The sequence below is a fragment of the Mobula hypostoma genome, chromosome 2 (assembly GCF_963921235.1).
Source record: "Mobula hypostoma chromosome 2, sMobHyp1.1, whole genome shotgun sequence".
NCBI lineage: Eukaryota > Metazoa > Chordata > Chondrichthyes > Myliobatiformes > Myliobatidae > Mobula > Mobula hypostoma.
The window spans coordinates 170,238,128-170,260,142 of record NC_086098.1 but is presented as its reverse complement, the minus strand read 5'-3'; the positions used below and the strand labels follow the sequence as shown (position 1 = coordinate 170,260,142).

General features: G+C 42.7%; 2 protein-coding genes across 3 annotated transcripts in view; one reads left to right on the top strand and one right to left on the bottom strand.

Annotated features, from left to right (window-relative positions):
- The window catches only part of matn4 (matrilin 4), an 87,396-nt gene that overhangs the window by 45,336 nt on the left and 20,045 nt on the right, over positions 1-22,015 (bottom strand). The window contains exons 3-4 of the mRNA XM_063041052.1: positions 2,869-3,026; positions 1,370-1,939 (exon numbers count right to left, since the gene is read on the bottom strand). Of these exons, the coding sequence (XP_062897122.1) occupies positions 1,370-1,939; positions 2,869-2,980 (682 nt within the window). The 5' untranslated portion in view covers positions 2,981-3,026. The remainder of the gene's footprint in view (positions 1-1,369; positions 1,940-2,868; positions 3,027-22,015) is intronic.
- rbpjl (recombination signal binding protein for immunoglobulin kappa J region-like) overlaps positions 18,641-22,015 on the top strand; it is an 81,122-nt gene continuing 77,747 nt past the window's right edge. For both annotated transcript variants that reach the window (XM_063041054.1, XM_063041053.1), the window contains exon 1: positions 18,641-18,846. In XM_063041054.1, coding sequence (XP_062897124.1) covers positions 18,792-18,846 — 55 coding nt within the window. In that variant the 5' untranslated portion in view covers positions 18,641-18,791. The remainder of the gene's footprint in view (positions 18,847-22,015) is intronic.

Genomic DNA, 22,015 nt, shown 5'->3' with positions numbered 1-22,015 from the left:
CCACTCACCCAACCTATCCAAGTCACCCTGCATCCTCTTAGCATCCTCCTCACAGCTAACACTGCCACCCAGCTTTGTGTCATCCGCAAACTTGGAGATGCTGCATTTAATTCCCTCGCCTAAGTCCTTAATATATATTGTAATCAACTGGGGTCCCAGCACTGAGCCTTGCGGTACCCCACTAGTCACTGCCTGCCATTCTGAAAAGGTCCCACTTATTCCCACTCTTTGCTTCCTGTCTGTGATGCGAAACAGTAGAACTGAGGTGAGACAGAGTTGAAGCAGCGGGTCTCGAGCCTGAGAGCGAGGAATGACCCTCTGTTTGGCTGATTTAAGCACTAGAGCTAGAATTGAAAGGTCAGGTACAGGCCAAATCAAGCTGATGAGGCCCAGGGCCGAGAGCATATTGAAGTGGCAGGGGATGGGTCCGAGAGTGAGGAATGACCCAAGGCTTCAATAATTTATGCGCCGTGCTAGATTGAAAAGGTCAGGGTGTCAGGGCTGGAGGCGAGGATCAGGCCAATGTTTAGCTCACTGCTCCACGACGTTTACTAGTCTTTGCATTGAACTGAGGCTGTGGCCTGCAACTAACAGGCTCCTGGATCAGCTGTGGCTGTGAACTCACTTTCATGAACTTCGGTTCTGACTGTTACTCGCTTAATTTTGTTGTTTAGACAATTTGGTTTCTTTCCTGCACATTGGGTGCTTGACAGTCTTGCATTTTTAATGGGTTTTATTTTTTTGTTTTGTGTTCTGTAAGGAAACGAATCTCAAGGTTATATATAGTATACATACCTTGATAACAAATGTACTTTAAACTTTGAACTATTGGAGTGTGTTGTCTACAAAGATATAAGAATGAATGTCGCAGATGATACACAGAGGCGTCGCGTAAAGAAAGGAACATTATCTGGGATGGGGAATGTAGAGAGTAGGGTCAATGAACTGGAATATAAGATGATAAGGCATAGAAGAAGCATCAGACCATTGGGCCTATCCAGTCTGTTCCACCATTCAATCATGGTTGATCTACTTTCATTCTCAAAACCATTCTCCTGTCTTCTCCATGTAACCTTTGACACTCTTATTAATCAAGAACATATCAATCTCCATTTTAAATATACCCAATGACTTGGTCTCCAGAGCCATCCAGGGCAATGAATTCCATAGATTCACTGTCCTCTGGCTAAAGAAATTCCTCCTCATCTTTGTTCTAAAGGGACATTCTGAGGTTGTGCCCTCAGATCCTAGACTCCCCCACTATTGGAAACATCCTCCCCATGTCCATTCTAGCCAAGCCTTTCAATTTCCATAGGTTTCAATACAAACTACCTTGGGCACTTTGGTTCTGTATCTGTTTATCACATACCACATAATTTGGTCTGGAAAGTCTTTGCAAATTGTTCAATCAAGTCAAAGGACTCAACCAAGAAGACGTGTTCCTCCAGAGGCAAGGAGGCCATGGCCCTGAGGGAGCTCATCTCTGCCCTCTGCACTCCGACAGCATAGATTTCGATACCAGCTTCACGAGCCCTGGTTGCCACCTCTGTGACCCTGTCCTGGGGCCTCCCATCCGTCACAATGATGGCGACCCTTGGGATCTTCATTGCCAGAGGCCGGGCTCCTTCCCGCTCAGTGAAGGCAATGTTCATGGCGTACTGGATGGCCAGCCCAGTCATCGTGCCTTGGGCCAGTGGGATCACCTCCTTGATGCTTCTGATCATGTCCTCCTTCTTCTGGAATGTCTTGAAGGAGAAGACGTTCTCAATTTGGCTGGAGTACTGGATCAGCGCCACCCTGCTGGCATCAGGGCCCACGGTCAAGAAGTTGATCATGTCAATGACAAAGTTCCTCATCAACTCAAACTCAAAGGGTCGGACACTCCTGGAGCTGTCAATGACAAACAGCAGATCAATGGGGCCAGTTGTGCATCTTCTACCTGTAAAAGAAGACAGGACAGTTGACAGCAGAACACAGAACAGTACAGCACAGGAACAGGCCCTTCGGCCCACAATGTTGTGTTGATCTAATTAAATTAGTAATCAAATGAGCAACTAAATGAATCCCTCTGCCTACACAATGTCCCTATCTTTCCATTTCCCTCACGTTTATGTGTGTATCAACGTCTCTTAAAAGTCCTGCCTCTACCACCACCCCAGGCAGTGCATTTTAGGCACCCAGCAATCTTTGTGTAATAAACTTGCCCCTTGCATCTCCTTTGAACCTACCCCCTCTCACCTTGAATGAATGCCATCTGGTATTAGACATTTCAACCCTGGGTAAAAGATAGTGTTCATCTACTCCATCTATGCTTCGCATAACCTTATAAACTTCTATCAATCTCTAACTCAGTCTCTGCCGTTCTAGAAAAAAGTAACCCCAGTTTGTCCAACCGCATGTGCCCTCTAACCCAGGCAGCTGCTGCTAAATCTCTTCTGCACCCTCTCCAAAGTCCTGACATCCTTCCTATAACAGGGTGACCAGAACTGTATGCAAAATCCTAACTAGAGTTCTATAAAGCTGCAACATAACTTCCTTTCTTTTCCTTGTTGTCTTTCCTACACTGGCTGTATGCCCTGTTGGATGTAATCTTTCACGGATACTATTATGGTTATTGGATTTATTGGGTATGGCTGCAAGAAAATAAACCTCGGGAGGGAAAATCAGGTTTGATGATGAATTTACTTTGGACTTTGAATTTCTTGACTTTTGAAATCAATGGCTTGACTAATAAAGACAAGCATGCCATAAGCCTTCTTAATCATATGACTTCAGGGATCTATGAACAATTAGGCATTATACACAGCCCAGCCCCAGCCCCTCAGTTACAGAAAGACTTTGCCCTTCAATTCAAAACTCTTTCCTCACCTGCAACCGCTTCATCCCGCAGCTCCACCTGTTTAATCCTGGCCGGCTGAACCCCGTCCATGAGCAGAACTTTTGTTATTAGGAATAAGGCTGCTGCCAGTGGAAACTTCATCTTTCAAAGTGAGGCGTGGGATTGACAGAGAGAAACAGACACACACCTAGAGAGCAAAGAAAGGGAATCATTTAACCCTGCAAAGACCAGGATTGAACATCCTTGCCATTGGTTCTCATGCCTAACTCTGTCTGGTAACTGATAGTTGGAGGGCAGTGGGAATGTTTATAATTAATCCATAGGATGGTCATGTCATTGGAAGTGACAACATCAGCATAGCAGTTTATCACTTTACAGTTTTCATCTATTGGGTTCAATTCTGCTGTTGTCTGTAAGACATTTGTACACGCTTCCTGTGACCGTGTGGGTTTCCTCCAGGTGCTCTGGTTTCCTCTCATGTGCCAAATACGAGGGGTGATTGATAAGTTCGTAGCCTAGGGTAGAAGGAGTCAATTTTAGAAAACCTAGCACATTTATTTTTCGACATAGTCCCCTCCTACATGTACACACTTAGTCCAGTGGTCGTGGAGCATACGGATCCCTTCTTTATAGAGGTGGTCCACAGCAGGGGTGATTGATAAGTTTGTCCCTCAATATATTCACGGTATTTCTATATCAGACCAACATGTAATTGCATTTGCCACATTATTGGCCAGAAGGGCTATACAATGGTTCTCTCAGCTGATGTTATGTATTAGTTTGGAAAAATCAGAAGTCGAACTTTTGATCCTCGATTTGACTTTGAGAAAAGGTGGGGATCTTTTGCCCGCTACTATCATTTGATTTGAGTTAATTAAGGTGGTTCTCTTCTGATTCTTGTGTAATTGGATTTGGTTGGCGGATTGATGTTTTTCTTTTATGGAAGCTTGGATGACGTATAGCTCCGGGGTTGTGCTCCCAATGTTTTTTTCTCTCGTTTTTTTTTTGTTTCTTTTGTTTTAGTTAGTAGGGTTTCTTTTTTCCTTCTTTCTTTTTTCCAAAAAAGTAGTTTTAACATTTTGTTTTTTCTTCTTATTATTGATACATTGTTTAGCTTTGTTGATCAGTTATTTGATAATTTAATTCTTTTTGTACATATCGATATGTTGACTTGATTACTTTAATGTATTTTTGTTGATTTTCAATAATAATTAATAAAAAGATTTAAAAATGAAATTAAATGATAAGTTCATGGCCTAAGGTAGAAGGAGATGAGTTATACAGTTCTCGTTACATGCACGTTCAGTTCAACTCTTTGAGTGAAAATGCAGAAAGTTTGAAGTTAATAACTCATCTCCTTCTACCTTATGCCACAAACTTATCAATCTCCCCTGCTGTGGACCACTTCTGGAGATCCAAGACGCCGACTTCTACATAGAAGGGATCCGTATGCTCCACGACCGCTGGACTAAGTGTGTAAATGTAGGAAATAAATATGCTAGGTTTTCTAAAATTGACTTCTTCTGCCTTAGGCCACGAACTTACCAATTACCCCTCGTACGTATGGTTAGGGTTAATAAGTTGTGATGGTGTTGAAGTGTGGCCAGTATGCTCTTCACTGATTTGATCTGATACAAAATAACACATTTCACTGTATGTTTTGATATTCTGATGTTTATGTGATAAATAAAGCCAATCTTTATCTTTTTTTGGAAGTTGAGGTAGTGCAAGGCAAAAGTCCTGCCTCTCTCCTGTAACAGGAGTGACAGGAGGATGAAATCCTTTTCCACTAAGTTCAAGAGCAGTTACTGCCCTTCAACTATTTGGTTCTGGAGCCAACCAACACAATCCTAATCACCACACACAAAATGCTGGTGGAACGCAGCAGGCCAGGCAGCATCACAGACCCTTGGGTCTCGGCCCGAAACGTCGACTGTACCTCTTCCTATAGATGCTGCCTGGCCTGCTGCGTTCCACCAGCATTTTGTGTGTGTTGCTTGAATTTCCAGCATCTGCAGATTTCCTCGTGTTTGTGTTTTTAAAAACAACCCTAATCACTACAGTTTAGCAACACTCTAAACACAAGAGATTCTGCAGATGCTGGAAATCCTGAGCAACACCCACAAAATGCTGGAGGAACTCAGTGGGTCAGGAGACGAATAAACAGTCAAACTTTCTGAGACCCTTCATCAGGAACTTTAGTGAGACTCAGCTCTTACTTCACTTTGTTGAGTCCATTTTCCTCCATCAACAGGGAGGGGCAATGCTCTGGGGTGGGGTTGGGGGTTGGGAGGATGGGGGGAGGGTGTGGTCTGAAAGAAAAATAGAAGATTTAAGGCTAACCAAGAGCCATATTAAGTCGGTGAGCAAGATGGTGAATGGGATTCAGAGTAAGATAAGCTGTGGTGGAAGAGTTTTGAATGTTTATAAAGCAAAGTTGGAATTTGAATAATAAACAAGAAATTTCTCAGCAGGTCTGTGAAAAAAGAAATGTTTCAAGTCAAAGGGTACTCCATGAGTTGCAATGAAAGGTCAGCAAACAAATATTAACTTCCTCTTCTCCACAGCCTGACCCGCTGAGCATTTTTATTTCTCATTTTCAGCATCCGCAGTATTTTGCTTTTATGTTTGATCGGTCAATGAGTTCAAGTTAACAGAGAGTGGGAGTTGGGCACTGATCTGGAAGAACTGGACGAATGGTCCATGTCTAAGCTTGCTGCTTTTATCCACTTTTGTTTTCGTGTATTAACAAGTAGATATTAGTTTTTGGCATCTCAGAATCAGACTTGCAGGGACCTTGCTCTGGAGCAAGAACTCTCAGTGGGGAAAACAGAACAATTGACAGTCTCTATAACACTGGCAAATCCACTTGCTTAGACTCCAGCCAGAAAACTGTGGCAGGAAGTTTATCTTCCGACAACATAGATTCAAATAAAAGGTACACAATCCAACAATAGAATTCACCTCAAAGTCCAACTTTCTGTGTGATAATCCTTTTCCCACACTCCTTAATCTTGATGCTTTTCTGAGAGAGACGGCCAAGTCAAGCTCTTGGCGGGTTTAACAGGAGAATTTCTTCTTGCAGTTTAATCTGCGCACTTTGAACTGAATTAATGCTTGCCCAGACTCAACTTCCTTTGAAAGGATAATATTATCATGCACCTCCCGTATCTGAGTGTGTGTTTGTGGTCTCCTGCTACTGTAGCCCATCCACTTCAAAGTTCGAAGTGTTGTGCTTTCAGAAATGCCCTTCTGTTGTAAATAAATATAATAAGTCTTTCTTTCCTTCTTCCTATCTTTATAGAAATAGAGTTATAAAGTCATAGAACACTACAGCACAGAAACTAGCCCTTCAGCCCATCTAGTTCATGCCAAAATAATTAGTTCCTTCGTCCCATTGACCTGTACCTGGACCATACTCTCTGATCTACATACCTATATAAATTTCTCGTAAATGTAGAAATAAAGTCTATAGATTTATTTATTTATAAACTTTAATAATTTCTATGCCTTGCATTGTCCTGCTGCCATGAAGCACCAAATTTTAGAACATACTGCATGTCAGTGACAATAAACCTGATTCTGATTCTGATTCTGATACTGGCTGCAGCCCTCTACCATCCTAAACTCCTCAATCCTCATAGGCCACCCTTTATTCCAAGGCTGTCACATGACTTTTCATCCTTAAGGAACAGCCTCTTGGTGTAAAACCTGCCAATTCCTTTTGGAAACACAAGAGATTCTGCAGATGCTAGAAGTCCAGAGTAACACATACAAAATGCTGGAGGAAATCAGCAACTATGGAGAAAAATAAGGAGTTGATGTTATGGACTGAGATCCTTCATCAGGATCCTCCTTTCAGAACCTTGTAAGCCACAGTACAGGACCTGTACACTAGAACACCCAACTCTGATGCTCATGCCTCCTATTGTCCTCTAGTCCAAATGAAAACTGATAGAATAGAATAGAATTTTATTGTCATTGCTCACGATGAGGTTGCAGTTACTGCTCCAGTCCATGCAAAACAGATGTTTACAATACATTTGGTATGGCTTAATTTAAATAGATAGATAGATAGATAGATAGAGAGAGAGATATATAGATAAATAGATAGATAGATAGATAGATAGAGAGAGAGAGATATAGATAAATAGATAGATAGATAGATAGATAGAGAGAGAGAGATATAGATAAATAGATAGATAGATAGATAGATAGAGAGATATAGATAAATAGATAGATAGATAGATAGATAGATAGAGAGAGATATAGATAAATAGATAGATAGATAGATAGAGAGAGAGAGATATAGATAAATAGATAGATAGATAGATAGAGAGAGAGAGATATAGATAAATAGATAGATAGATAGATAGATAGAGAGAGAGAGATATAGATAAATAGATAGATAGATAGATAGATAGAGAGAGAGATATAGATAAATAGATAGATAGATAGATAGATAGAGAGAGAGATATAGATAAATAGATAGATAGATAGATAGATAGAGAGAGAGAGATATAGATAAATAGATAGATAGATAGATAGAGAGAGAGAGATATAGATAAATAGATAGATAGATAGAGAGAGATATAGATAAATAGATAGATAGATAGATAGATAGAGAGATATAGATAAATAGATAGATAGATAGATAGATAGAGAGATATAGATAAATAGATAGATAGATAGATAGAGAGAGAGAGATATAGATAAATAGATAGATAGATAGATAGATAGAGAGAGATATAGATAGATAGATAGATAGAGAGAGAGAGATATAGATAAATAGATAGATAGATAGAGAGAGATATAGATAAATAGATAGATAGATAGATAGAGAGAGATATAGATAAATAGATAGATAGATAGATAGAGAGAGATATAGATAAATAGATAGATAGATAGATAGAGAGAGAGAGATATAGATAAATAGATAGATAGATAGATAGATAGAGAGAGAGAGATATAGATAAATAGATAGATAGATAGATAGAGAGAGAGAGATATAGATAAATAGATAGATAGATAGATAGATAGATAGAGAGAGAGAGATATAGATAAATAGATAGATAGATAGATAGATAGAGAGAGAGAGATATAGATAAATAGATAGATAGATAGATAGATAGAGAGAGAGATATAGATAAATAGATAGATAGATAGATAGATAGAGAGAGAGAGATATAGATAAATAGATAGATAGATAGATAGAGAGAGAGAGATATAGATAAATAGATAGATAGATAGAGAGAGATATAGATAAATAGATAGATAGATAGATAGATAGAGAGATATAGATAAATAGATAGATAGATAGATAGATAGAGAGATATAGATAAATAGATAGATAGATAGATAGAGAGAGAGAGATATAGATAAATAGATAGATAGATAGATAGATAGAGAGAGATATAGATAGATAGATAGATAGAGAGAGAGAGATATAGATAAATAGATAGATAGATAGAGAGAGATATAGATAAATAGATAGATAGATAGATAGAGAGAGATATAGATAAATAGATAGATAGATAGATAGAGAGAGATATAGATAAATAGATAGATAGATAGATAGAGAGAGAGAGATATAGATAAATAGATAGATAGATAGATAGATAGAGAGAGAGAGATATAGATAAATAGATAGATAGATAGATAGATAGATAGATAGAGAGATATAGATAAATAGATAGATAGATAGATAGATAGAGAGAGAGATATAGATAAATAGATAGATAGATAGATAGATAGAGAGAGAGAGATATAGATAAATAGATAGATAGATAGATAGAGAGAGAGAGATATAGATAAATAGATAGATAGATAGATAGATAGAGAGAGAGAGATATAGATAAATAGATAGATAGATAGATAGATAAGCAAATAAAATTTCCCACATTTACATGCCACAAGTGACTTTGATAGTCCTTAATGCTCAAAGGCCATTGGCACGTTGGGGTGTAGCATTATTCAACTGCACAACAGCCCTTGGGAAGAAGTTGTTTTTCACTCTTACTGTCTTGGCCAAGATGATTCTGTATCTCCTACCAGATGGCAGGAGACTGAACAGACTGTGTCCGGGATGGGATGGGTCTTTAACGATGTTGCGAGTGCACCATAGGCATGGAAAGTTGTAGATTGTCTCCAAGTAGCTGAGTCCCAGTGATGTAGTGAGCTGTCCAAATCACCCGTTGGGGTGCTTTGTGATCTGTCTTGCTGCAGCTAGAGCACCGCACTGTTATTCCATGTGTCTATATGCTCTCCATCACACATCAGTAAAAGTTAGCCAGCAATTTTTGGGGCAGATTAGCTTAAGCACCTCAGGTAGTATATCTGCTGTTGTGCCTTCCCGACTATCGAAGTTGTGTTGACGGACCAAGAGGATTCCTTGGTGATGTTCATCTCCAAAACTTGAAACTGCAGACCCTTTCCATTACCTCACCGTTTCTGAATAGTGGGGTTTGTTCGGGACCTCTTGCCTTTCTGAAGTCTCTGGCAGCATAAAACTACCGATATGTTTCATGCTATTACTAGAGCCTTGGCTCCCTTTCACTCTCTCTTCCCTGTTTGCAACTATGTGTGATTAATTATCTGATGTATGTACCAAGCCACTTTTCATTACTATTTTGTCTATCCCATTTAAAGCTTATTAGAGCAATAATTTCATCATTAATTTATTTGATTGACCTTTGAGTCTATTATAGGATAAGTAATTTAAATTTAATTTTGCCATCTTCACCCAGCACGCATTTAATTAGCTGTTTAATTCTCCCTCTTGTCACTTCTACAAACATCGGGCTGTTAATTGAATCAGAATCTAAACATCAAGTGAGTTTAATTGTCCATTTTTCATGCCTGCTGGAGTCTTTCCAGTCCACCTTTCTCCAGTCCCGTTGCGATCACAGCAAATTCAATGAATAAGGTGCTGAGCTGTTGGTACACTCAGTGGCCATTTTATTAGGTACAGGAGTGTGCTGCTCATTGGCCGGAAGGGCCTGTTCCACAACGTATCTCTAAATAATTAAATCTTTCTTTCCTTCTTCCTGTCTTTATAGAAATAGAGTGATAGTCATAGACTTACAGACTCCTGTGTACCTAATAAAGTGGCCACTGAGTGTATGTTTCTGGTCTTCTGCTGCTGTAGCCCATCCACTTCAAGGTTTGATTATTGTACATTCAGAGATGCTCTCTGCACACCACTGTTGAAATGCGTGGTTATTTGAGTTACTGTCACCTTCCTGTCAGCTTAACCCAGTCTGGCCATTCTCCTCTGGCCTCTCTCGTTAAAAAGGCATTTTTGCCCACAAAACCACCACTTACTGGATGATTTTTTCCTTTTTCACACCATTCTCTGTAAACTCTAGAGACTGTCATGTGCAAAAATTTCAGCAGATCAGCAGTTTCTGAGGTACTCAAACCACCCTGTCTGGCACCAACAATTATTCCACAGTCAAAGTCACTTAGATCACATTTCTTCCCCATTCTGATGTTTGGTCTGAACAACAACTGAACCTCTTGACTATGTCTGCATGTTTTTATGCGTTGACTGATTAGATATTTGCACTAAGGAACAGGTGTCCAGGTGTGCCTAATAAATTGGCCACTAAGTGTATATGTTCTGTTGCAAAGTGATTGGAGTGAGTAGCAGGTTGAGGCAGATGCTGAGTTTCTGTCTGAATCTGTGACCACCTGGTACATCCGCAACATTCTCCTCCAGCAACAGCCATTGGATTTGTTCAAAATTCAAGATTCAAGATTGTTTGTCATCATTCTTCAATACACAAGTGAAGGGAGAGCAAAATGATTGTTACTCCACACACACCAACTTCAATTTAATTCATCCTCACTTTAATTTATTTGCTGACAGTATATAGCTATCATTAACATGCTTTTATTGTCAAACAATTGCAGATGCCGGAAAACTGAAGAAAAAACAGAAAATGTTGTAAACACTTATAAGGTCGGGCAGCATCTGTGGACAGGAGAGGAGGGTAAATGTTGCTGTTTGCACAGAAGCTCTCTGATCTGATGAGCACTACCAGTATTTTCTGTTTTTATTTACCTACTTATTGTCTGTTGTAACTGGAGCTTGTTGTGTAGTGGTCAGTGTAACACCTTACAACACCAGCGACCTGGGTTCAATTCCGCCGCTGTCTGTAAGGACCTTCTACCTTGTACTTGTACCCGGTGGCCACAGGGGTTTCCTTCAGTTGCTTTTCCTCCCACATTTTAAAGACATACCGGTTAGGGCTAGTAAGTGGGGGGCATGATATGGTGGCATTGGGAGCATGTTGATACTAGCACAGTCCTCTGTCTAATTGCCCTTCTTCAGTGAGCAGCTGAGAGTCATTTCCCAAAGGATCGATCCTCGGCTCTTGTGGTGACCTTTCTGGAGAGTTATGGAGGGCTTCTGCGGTCCTTCCAAACTTCAGATATACAGTCTTCTTTGCTGCAGGCTCCGTGGGCTTGCAGACATCTTCCAGTAATGCTGAGAGTCTACCCAATGCAGATTAACATTCTGACTGGTTGCATTACTGTCTGGTATGAAGAGGCCACTGCACAGGATTGGAGAAAACAGTCAGCTCCATCATGGGCACCAGTCTCCTCAGCTTCGGGGACATTTTCAGAAGGCCATGTCTCGAAAAGTGTGGCATGCGTCATTATGACCCCCATCACTCAGGACACTCTTCTCATTGCTACCATCAAGGAGGAGGTACAAGAGCCTGAAGACACACACTCGATGTTTCAGAAACAGCTTCTTCCCCTCCACCATCAGATTTTCAAATGGACAATGAATCCATGAACATGACCTTACTATTTTTATTGCTCTACTTATTTAATTTATTTTTCTTTCTTTATATATACTTAGTGTAATTTATAGTTTTTAAATTACTGCTGCAGTAAAACAACAAATTTCGCGACATACGTCAGTGATGTTAAACCTGATTCTGCTTCTGATTTATTTTATTTTATTATTGATTTTATTTAGCAATACAATGTCAGGTAGACCCTTCTGGCACTTCGAGTAACACCGTTCCAGCAACCCTACAAGCCCAGTAAACAACATACATCAAAGTTGCTGGTGAACGCAGCAGGCCAAGCAGCATCTATAGGAAGAGGCGCAGTTGACGTTTCAGGCCGAGACCCTTCGTCAGGACTAACTGAAGGAAGAGTGAGTAAGGGATTTGAAAGCTGGAGGGGGAGGGGGAGATGCAAAATGATAGGAGAAGACAGGAGGGGGAGGGATAGAGCCGAGAGCTGGACAGGTGATAGGCAAAAGGGGATACGAGAGGATCATGGGACAGGAGGTCCGGGAAGAAAGACAGGCGGGGGGGGGGGTGACCCAGAGGATGGGCAAGAGGTATATTCAGACGGATTCCGTCTGGGTAGCCTCCAACCTGATGGCATGAACATTGACTTCTCTAACTTCCGCTAAGGCCCCACCTCCCCCTCGTACCCCATCTGTTACTCATTTTTATGCACACATTCTTTCTCTCACTCTCCTTTTTCTCCCTCTGTCCCTCTGAATATACCTCTTGCCCATCCTCTGGGTCACCCCCCCCCTTGTCTTTCTTCCCGGACCTCCTGTCCCATGATCCTCTCGTATCCCCTTTTGCCTATCACCTGTCCAGCTCTCGGCTCTATCCCTCCCCCTCCTGTCTTCTCCTATCATTTTGCATCTCCCCCTCCCCCTCCAGCTTTCAAATCCCTTACTCACTCTTCCTTCAGTTAGTCCTGACGAAGGGTCTCGGCCTGAAACGTCGACTGCGCCTCTTCCTATAGATGCTGCTTGGCCTGCTGCGTTCACCAGCAACTTTGATGTATGTTGCTTGAATTTCCAGCATCTGCAGTATTCCTGTTGTTTGCGTTTAAGCCCAGTAAACCCTAGCTTAATCATGGGACAATTTGCAATGACCAATTAACTTACCGGGTATGTCTTTGGACTGTGGGAGGAAATCGGAGCACCTGGGGAAAACCCATGCATTCCATGGGGAGAATGTGTAGAGACTCCTTACTGAAGTCGCTGGATTGAACTCTGAACTCCAGAACGCCCCAAGCTGCAATAGCGCTGCGCTAACTTCAACACTAGCATTTGAATTAACTTTATTTCTTACATCCTTCGCGTACGCGAGGAGTAAAAATCTTTACATTATGTCTCTGTCTAAAAGTGCAAAGTGCAAACATAATAATTTATAATAAGTTCTAATAAATAGATCAGTCAATGTAATATAGAAATACACTCAAATCAGTGTGAGTTAACCAGTCTGATGGCCTGGTAGAAGAAGCTGTCCCAGAGCCTCATGGTCCTGGCTTTTATGCTATGGTACCACTTCCCTGGTGGTAGCAGCCGGAATGGACCATGGTTGGGGTGACTCGGGTCCCCAATGATCCTTCGGGCCCTTTTTACACACCTGTCTTCGTAAATGTACTGAATCATGAGGTTCACATCTACAGATGCGCTGGGCTGTCCGCACCACTCTCTGCAGAGTCCTGCGATTAAGGGAAGTACAGTTCCCATATCAGGCAGTGATGCAGCCAGTCAGGATGATCTCAGTTGTGCCCCTGTAGAAAGTTCTTAGACGGTTGAGGAAGTTCGGTTTGGACCCCCAAATCCTGAGGTGATAGAGGCACTCTTGTGCCTTTTCCACCACACAGCTGGTGTGGCAGCCAGTTCTGATTACAATATCTTCCCCACTCTATCCCCCCCCATCTCAGGATGGTACAGCAGAATATGTTTACCCCTGGCTCTGTTTCACTGCCCTCTCTCTCAAAGTCACCACCCTGTTTGTGTGAGATCAGATATTTATCATTTTCTCAAACAAATTAGTTTCATTTGCCACAGGTACATTGAAACATCGAAGCATACAGTGAAATGTGTCATTTGCGTTAACGATCAACACAGTCTGAGGATGTCCTGGGGGCAGCCTGCAAGTGTCAGCATGCCTGCGGCGCCGACAGAGCCTGCCCAAAGCTCACTAACTGTAACTCGTACGCCTTTGGAATGTGGGAGGAAACTGGCGCGCCTGGAGGAACCCCTCACAGTCACAGGGAGAACATACGTACTCTTTACAGGCAGTGGTGTGCATCGCATCCCAGTCGCTGGTTGTGCTAACCGCTACATTACCGTGCCACCCTAAATTGAGAACGACTATATTTGCTGGGGGTTACATGGTCATTGAAAGGACCTAATGTATGTTTACTGGATTTTAGAACATAGAACAGCACAGCACAGGGTCTTCTGCCCACAATGAACTAATTAAGTGAATGGGGCCAAATTAAACTAATCTTCAAGGAGAAGTGCATCAAAACGGAGGCACCCATCATTAAGGACCCCATCACCCAGGACATGCCCTCTTCTCATTTTTACCATCAGGGAGAAGGTACAGGAGGTACAGAAGCCTGAGGGGACACACTGAACCATTCAGGAACAGCTTCTTCCCCTCTGCCATCAGATTTCTGAATGGACATTGAACCCACAGACATGACCCTGCTACTGTTATTTTCTCTTTTTGCACTTTATTTAACTTAACTTTAAAAAATATATATATTGCCATATTTTACAGCTTCTATTATCATGTATTGCAATGTACTACTGCCACAGAACAACAAATTTCACAATGTATGCCAGTGATATTAAACCTGATTCTGATTCTGATCTAGTCTCTTTTATCTGCATGTGGCCCATACCCCTCCATCTCTGCACATTCATATACCTAAGAGGCTCTTAAACAGCTCTTATCGTATCTCACAACACGCTGGAGGAACTCAGCAGGTTGGGCAGCATCCGTGGAAACGATCAGTCAGCGTTTCGGGCCGGAACCCTTCGTCAGGACCCTTCCACGGATGCTGCCCAACCTGCTGAGTTCCTCCAGCGTGTTGTGAGTGTTGCTTTGACCCCAGCATCTGCAGAGTATTTTGTGTTTATCTTATCGTATCTGCCTCATCTCCCCTCCACTGCCCCCCGTCATCCAGTAACACATTCCAGACACCCTCCATTCTCTGTGTAAAAAAAATGCCTCACACCAACTCCTTTGAATTCTCCCTTCTCACCTTGAACGCATGCCCTCTAGTATTAGATATTCCAACTCTGGGTAAGAGATACCAGCTGTCTGCTTATGTCTCTCAGAATTCTACAAAGCTCGTCATTTTGCAAAGTGAAAATTGCCCACTGCCTGCTTTAATGGTGATTACAGTTTGCCTGTAAAGTGCTTCGAAATGTCCAGAGGTGAGATATAAATAGAGATCTTCCTTTAACACAAGTATTATTTCCTGAGGATTAATCGATTGATTACTAACTGTTAATGGCTGGAAACTCTGTACCACATGACTTAAAAGCATTGAAAAGGTATCCTGTATCACTGGATCCATTTGTTAATCTTCTATTCAGACCTTTGACTCTGTGCTGTAAATCCAAGTTAAATATCCCGCAGGATGGTTTCTGTTCCCTACACCAGTTCCTCTCAAGTTGGTTGTTTTAGAACGGAAGGGTGCACTGTATGATAAGCACTGAAAGCATATACCCTGAGACATATGAGACACAAAAACAGTATCTTCTTAATGCTCCTTGTTGAGCAACCGGTCAGCTAGCTCAAGTGCAGCTCTGATGAGGACGTTGGGAGTGCGGTGCTGACAGATAAAGTCTGAACTGGGTCAAAGTCTGAATGGGGTTGAGAGGGATAATACATCAGCCATGATGGAATGGCAGTGCAGACTTGATGGGCTGAATGGCCTCATTCTGCTCCTAAGTCTTATGGTCTTATGGTCTAACGTTAAAGAGGTTTCCCTGTGCCAGATGTCAGTGGGTGTGGAATCATCGTTAGGCTGTAATCCAATTCTGATTCCAAGTGCTAATTCTATTCCGTTTGATGACAATATTGTCTTGCAATAACTTTCAGTAAACCTGTTTGCCTTTACTAGTTATTTATTAACCAATGTGTGATATATTGAAGAACTCAGTCACACATCTATAGTACTCAGGACTAGCTTTCTGCTTGGAGTGATAATGTTACTAGATGCCTACCATAGAGACACATAGCACAAAGCAAGCCCTTCAGCCCAGCCGGTCAATGCCCACCAAGATTCCCATCTAAGTTGGTCCCATTCGCCTATGTCCCCCTAATCCAAGGGTTCCCAACCTTCTTTATGCCATGGACTCCTACCATTAACCGAGAACCCCTTGGACCCTAGTAAGGAACCCCTGCACTAAACCTTTCCTATCCATGGACCTGCCTCAGAAAGCCCCAACTTGCTCATCCTCACTCCATAACTCAGTCCCTCGAGTCCTGGCACTGCCTCCTCAGCACACTTCCAAATCAAGTCAGCGAGGATGGTGCTGGGCAGACTGCAAGTACCTCCACACTTCCAGTGCTGACATGGCAAACACACAACTCACAAACCTGAACCTGTACACCTTTGGGATGTGGGAGGAAACCAGATCACCCTGAGGAATCCCACACGATCACGGGGAGGATGCACAAACTCCTTACAGACAACAGTGAGAATCGAACCCTAATTTTACAGGTGGTGCTGTAATACAATGTGCTAACCACTACTCTACTGTCTGTCTATTTTATACACCTCTATAAGATCATCCCTCATTCTTCTATACTCCAGTAAATATTCCAGCTCTGGTTTGAAGTCCCAACCTGCTCCACTTCCCCAGTACCAACAGTAATAGCATGAGCACATCAGGGACAGACTGGCCTCGTAGGAGATTTCCCTATGCTCTCTCTGCTGCTAGCTGTTTATTACAGTAAGCCTTCATCCCAGGAGAGGGATGCAGAGCAGATCCACCCAGAGATTTACTAGGATGCAGTCTGGACTAGAGAGCACGTCTTATGAAGACAGCTTGAGGAAGTGAGGGCTTTTCTCTTTGGAGCAAAGGAGGATGAGAGGTGACCTGATGGAGTGTACAGGATGATATGAGGCATAGATCGAGTCGACGGCCAGACACTTTTTTCTCCAGGGCAGAATTTTAAGGTAATTGGAGACTCTTGAACTAACTTCACTTGCCCATCATTGAAATATTCCTGTAACCAATGGACTCACTTTCAAGGACTCGTCAATCTCATGTTCTCGATATGTATTGCTTATTTATTCATTATAATTTCCTCTTTTTGTATTTGTAGTTTGTTGTCTTTTGCATTCTGGTTGAACACCCTAGTTGGGAAGTCTTTCATGGTTATTATTCTATGGATTTATTGAGTATGCCCACAAGAAAATGAATCTCATTATTGTATATGGTGGCATCTATGTACTTTGATCATCAAATTTACTTTGAACTTTCAAAAAGTATTGAGGGTGTTATCAGAGGTAAATTCCTTACACAGAGAGTGGTGAGTGTGTGTAACACCCTGCCATGGGTGGTGGTAGAGGCAGATACATTAGGAATATTTATGAGACTCTTAGTCAGGCACATGAATGAAAGAAAAATGGAGGACCATGTGGAAGAGATGTGTTAAATTGATCTTGGAGTATATTAAAAGGTTGGCATAACATGTTCTATGTTCAATGGTACCTAGGTGGAGTGTCTTACTGAGGAGAGAATGAAAAGGCTGGGTTTATAGTTTAAAAGGAAAGATATGGAAGCTTTAGAGAGGGGATGCAGGGAAAATTTACCATCTGGGTTAAATCACCTGGATTGGAGAGCATGTTTTATGATGATAGATTGAGTGAGCTAAGATTTTTCTCTTTGGAGTGAAGGACCATAAAAGGAGACTCAATACAAGATGATAAGAGGCAGAGATCGAGTGGACAGCCAGAGACATTTACCCAGGATGCAAATAGGGGGGGCATAAGTTTAAAGTGATTGGAGGGGAGAAGAGAGGCGATGTCAGAGGTAAATTTTAAACACAGAGAGTGGTAGGTGTGTGGAAGGTGCTGTCATGGCTGGTGGTAGAGGTAGATACTGTGCATTAGGGACACTTAAGAAGCTCTTAGCTAGGCAAGTGGATGAAAGAATACTAGAGATGGGCCAAAGGGTCACTTTTGGCGCTGTACCTTCAGTCGGACACCTTCAAAATATAAAAATGCAGCGGTATTCTCACCGCAGTTTTGAAGCAATATGTCTTGGAGTTTAAGATTCAATAAAGATATTACAGTTGGATTTCCTCTCCCAACCTAATTCTTTCAAACGAGACACTCAAACATTACTATGTAAGGTGCCTTCCCATGGTAACCCTTCGGCGGCTCCGGTCTGAGTCCGCACGCGCCAATGTACTGTATTAATGTTTAGTTAAGATACTACTGTGGCTCTTGCACAACGGTTACTGCCCCGTATTACGTTCTTTGTTAAATTCTCCACTTCCCTATCCGCTTTCCCCAGTTCCCAATGTCTCTGTCTCTCTCTCTCCATTCAACAAACAACACCCTTCCTTTATCCTTTTACCCTCTTTACCCTGTTCCTTTTCTCCTCACTCTCACACTGCCCACCCTCCACGTCACCCCTTTCATGCCACTGTAAGTTCCCCCCATCTCTTCGTCTCTGAGTTCCCCCCCCTCCCTTCATGTCTCCGTAAGGCCTCCTCACTCTCTCCATGTCTTTGTAAATCCCCCTCCCTCCATCTCTGTTCCACCCTCCTCTCCCTCTTTTTCCATCCCCTACTTTCTTCACATCGCTGTAAGTCCCCACCCTCATGTCTCCCCACTCTCTCCCCATGTACCCCTACCTCTTTCTCTCTCCCTTGTCTCTGGTGTCCCCCCACCCACAACCCCGTCTCTCGCGCCCTGGGGCCGTAAACACAAAACACTCTGCAGATGACTCTGGGGCCGCCCTGCTCCGCTCCCTCAGTCACGGTCGCTGGGCTGTCCGTCCCTCTGTTTGTTTGTTGACAGCGCGGGCAGGGCGTGAGAACAGGCAGCGAGAGGCGCAGGTGGAAGGCAGGGTGAAAAGCAAACAGAGCACGGCAGAGCGGCCGCAGTCCGCGCACAGCGAGAGGGAACCGTCACCATGTCGCGGGATCTGCCGCTCTCCGCGCACCACGACCACGGCCGGGCAGTCCGCAGTAAGTAGCCGGGCATGGAGGGCGGGTCCCCGGGCGTCTGCCGCCGGCACTCGGCAATCACCCAAGTGGCGATGCCCTGTGTAGAAACTTACGGAGGCAAAGATCGCTCCAAAGGCGTTTCCCAAGTACATTCCTAGAAGTTTTTCTCTACTGTCTTCTCAATTGAATATTCCCAATGGTCATTCCTAGAGTTCATTCCAGTGGTCACTCCGAATGGTCATTTGACTTTTCCAGTGGTTATCCAAGGACCATTTTCCAATGGCAATTCTCCAGTGGTCATTCTCAAGTTTAATTCCACTGATAATTCCCAAAGGCTATTCAACATTCCAAAGACCATTCACCATTCCCAATGGCCATTCAGTAGTCCCAAAAGGGCATTTATCATTCCTAATGGCTATTCATTATTCCCCAGGATTACTTCTCAATGACCACTCTCACTGGTTATTCCCAGTGCTAATTCCCTGAGGTCACTCCCAAAGACAATTCATATCAATGCAAGAATGAGTTTGGCTGCACCTTCCCATTCTAGGTTCTGGAGTGGCTCAATCTGATGTGGAGCCAACCCATTTGTATTGCACTGGAGAAATAGGAGATTTTTCACGTGTAATTTTCAGGCCCAGGTTGTCCTCCTCCAAGGGCACTCCTGAACTCCTTGAAGCCCCTTCCTCTCAAGGTCTCTCCCTCAGGAGTAATTGGTGAGCAAAAATGAAGATGAAGGAGAGAACTACCAGTGAAAGACCTGGCACGAATGGATATTATTACCACCAAAACTTTACCACCTAGAATTCTCTCCCTAAACCTCTCTGTCTCTCAACTTCTCCCTCTTCCTTTAAAATGTACATTGAAGCCTTTGACCAAGTTAGGAAATTAATTGACTGACGTAAATTACCTTTAGAGGGTTGATGAGTGTTAGAATCTGAGGCAGCTGGTGGGAGTGTGTGGAGATATTTGGGGCAGTGTCAGAATCTTCTGTCCCAGGGTAGAACACCAGAGGGCATACTGTTTTGGGTAGAGGGGAAAGTTTAAAGGTGACATGAAGGACAGTTTTATTTTACACAGAGAATGTAGATGCCTTGAATGGGTTACCAGGGGTAATAGTGAAATCAGGCAGTCTAGCGGAGTTTACCAGGGGTAGCAGTAAAATTGGGTAGTCTAGTGGAGTTTCCTAGGGGTAGTAGTGAAATCGGGCAATCTAGCAGAGTGTACCAGGGACAGTAGTGAAATCAGGCGGTATAGTGCAGTTTACTAAGGGTAGTAATGAAATCCGGCAGTCAAGCAGAGTTTACCAGGGGAGTAGTGAAATTGGGCCATCTAGTGGAGTTTTCGAGGCTTTTAGATAGACTCATGAATATGAAGGGAATGGAGGGATATGGTGATACATGGGAGGAGGACATTTAATATAAATTGGCATCAAGATTGGCACAACATTGTAGGCCCAGTAGCCTACCCAATGGTGTACTGTGCTACGTTCTATATTCTATGGGTATGGTGAGGAATAGTGTAAGTGGGCACACTGTGTTGGTGATGGAATATCTGGCGACACTTGCGAACTGCCCCCAGTACATCCTTAGATTGTTAATGCAAATGATGCTTTTTACTGTATGTTTCAATGTACACATGATAAGTAGATGATTCTGAATCTGAATCTACATGGCTGTTGACCATAAGACCATAAGACCATAAGACCATAAGACAAAGGTGCAGAAGTAGGCCATTCGGCCCATCGAGTCTGCTCCGCCAGTTTATCATGAGCTGATCCATTTTATCCTATTTAGTCCCACTGCCCCGCTTTCTCACCATAATCTTTGATGCCCTGGCTACTCAGATACCTATCAATCTCTGCCTTAAAGACACCCAATGACTTGGCCTCCACTGCTGCCCGTGGCAACAAATTCCATAGATTCACTACCCTCTGACTAAAAAAATTTTTTCCCATTTCTGTTCTGAAAGGGCACCCTTCAATCCTGAAGTCATGCCCTCTCGTACTAGACTCCCCCATCATGGGAAACAACCTTGCCACATCCACTCTGTCCATGCCTTTTAACATTCGAAATGTTTCTATGAGGTCTCCCCTCATTCTTCTAAACTCCAAGGAATACAGTCCAAGAGCAGACAAACGTTCCTCATATGTTAACCCTCTCATTCCCGGAATCATTCTAGTGAATCTTCTCTGTACTCTCTCCAATGTCAGCACATCCCTTCTTAAATAAGGAGACCAAAACTGCCCACAGTACTCCAAGTGAGATCTCACTAGCGCCTTATAGATCCTCAACGTCACATACCTGCTCCTATACTCTATTCCTCTAGAAATGAATGCCAACATTGCATTCGCCTTCTTCACTACCGACTCAACCTGGAGGTTAACTTTAAGGGAATCCTGTACGAGGACTCCCAAGTCCTGTTGCATCTCAGAACTTTGAATTCTTTCCCCATTTAAATAATAGTCTGCCCGTTTATTTTTTCTGCCAAAGTGCATAACCATACACTTTCCAACATTGTACTTCATTTGCCACTTCTCTGCCCATTCTTCCAATCTATCCAAGTCTCTCTGCAGACTCTCCATTTCCTCAGCACTACCGGCCCCTCCACCTATCTTCGTATCATCAGCAAACTTAGCCACAAAGCCCTCTATTCCATAATCCAAATCGTTGATGTACAATGTAAAAAGAAGCGGCCCCAACACTGATCCCTGTGGAACACCACTGGTAACCGGCAGCCAACCAGAATAGGATCCCTTTATTCCCACTCTCTGTTTCCTGCCAATCAGCCAACGCTCTATCCACGTATGTAACTTTCCTGTAATTCCATGGGCTCTTATCTTGTTAAGCAGCCTCATGTGTGGCACCTTGTCAAAGGCCTTCTGAAAATCCAAATATACAACATCCACTGCATCTCCCTTGTCTAGCCTACTGGTAATTTCCTCAAAAAATTGTAATAGGCTTGTCAGGCAGGATTTTCCTTTAAGGAATCCATGCTGAGTTCTGCCTATCTTGTCATATGCCTCCAGGTACTCTGTAACCTCATCCTTGACAATCGACTCCAACAACTTCCCAACCACCGACGTCAAGCTAACAGGTCTATAATTTCCTTTTTGCTTCCTTGCCCCATTCTTAAATAGTGGAGTGACATTTGCAATCTTCCAGTCCTCCAGAACCATGGCAGAATCTAT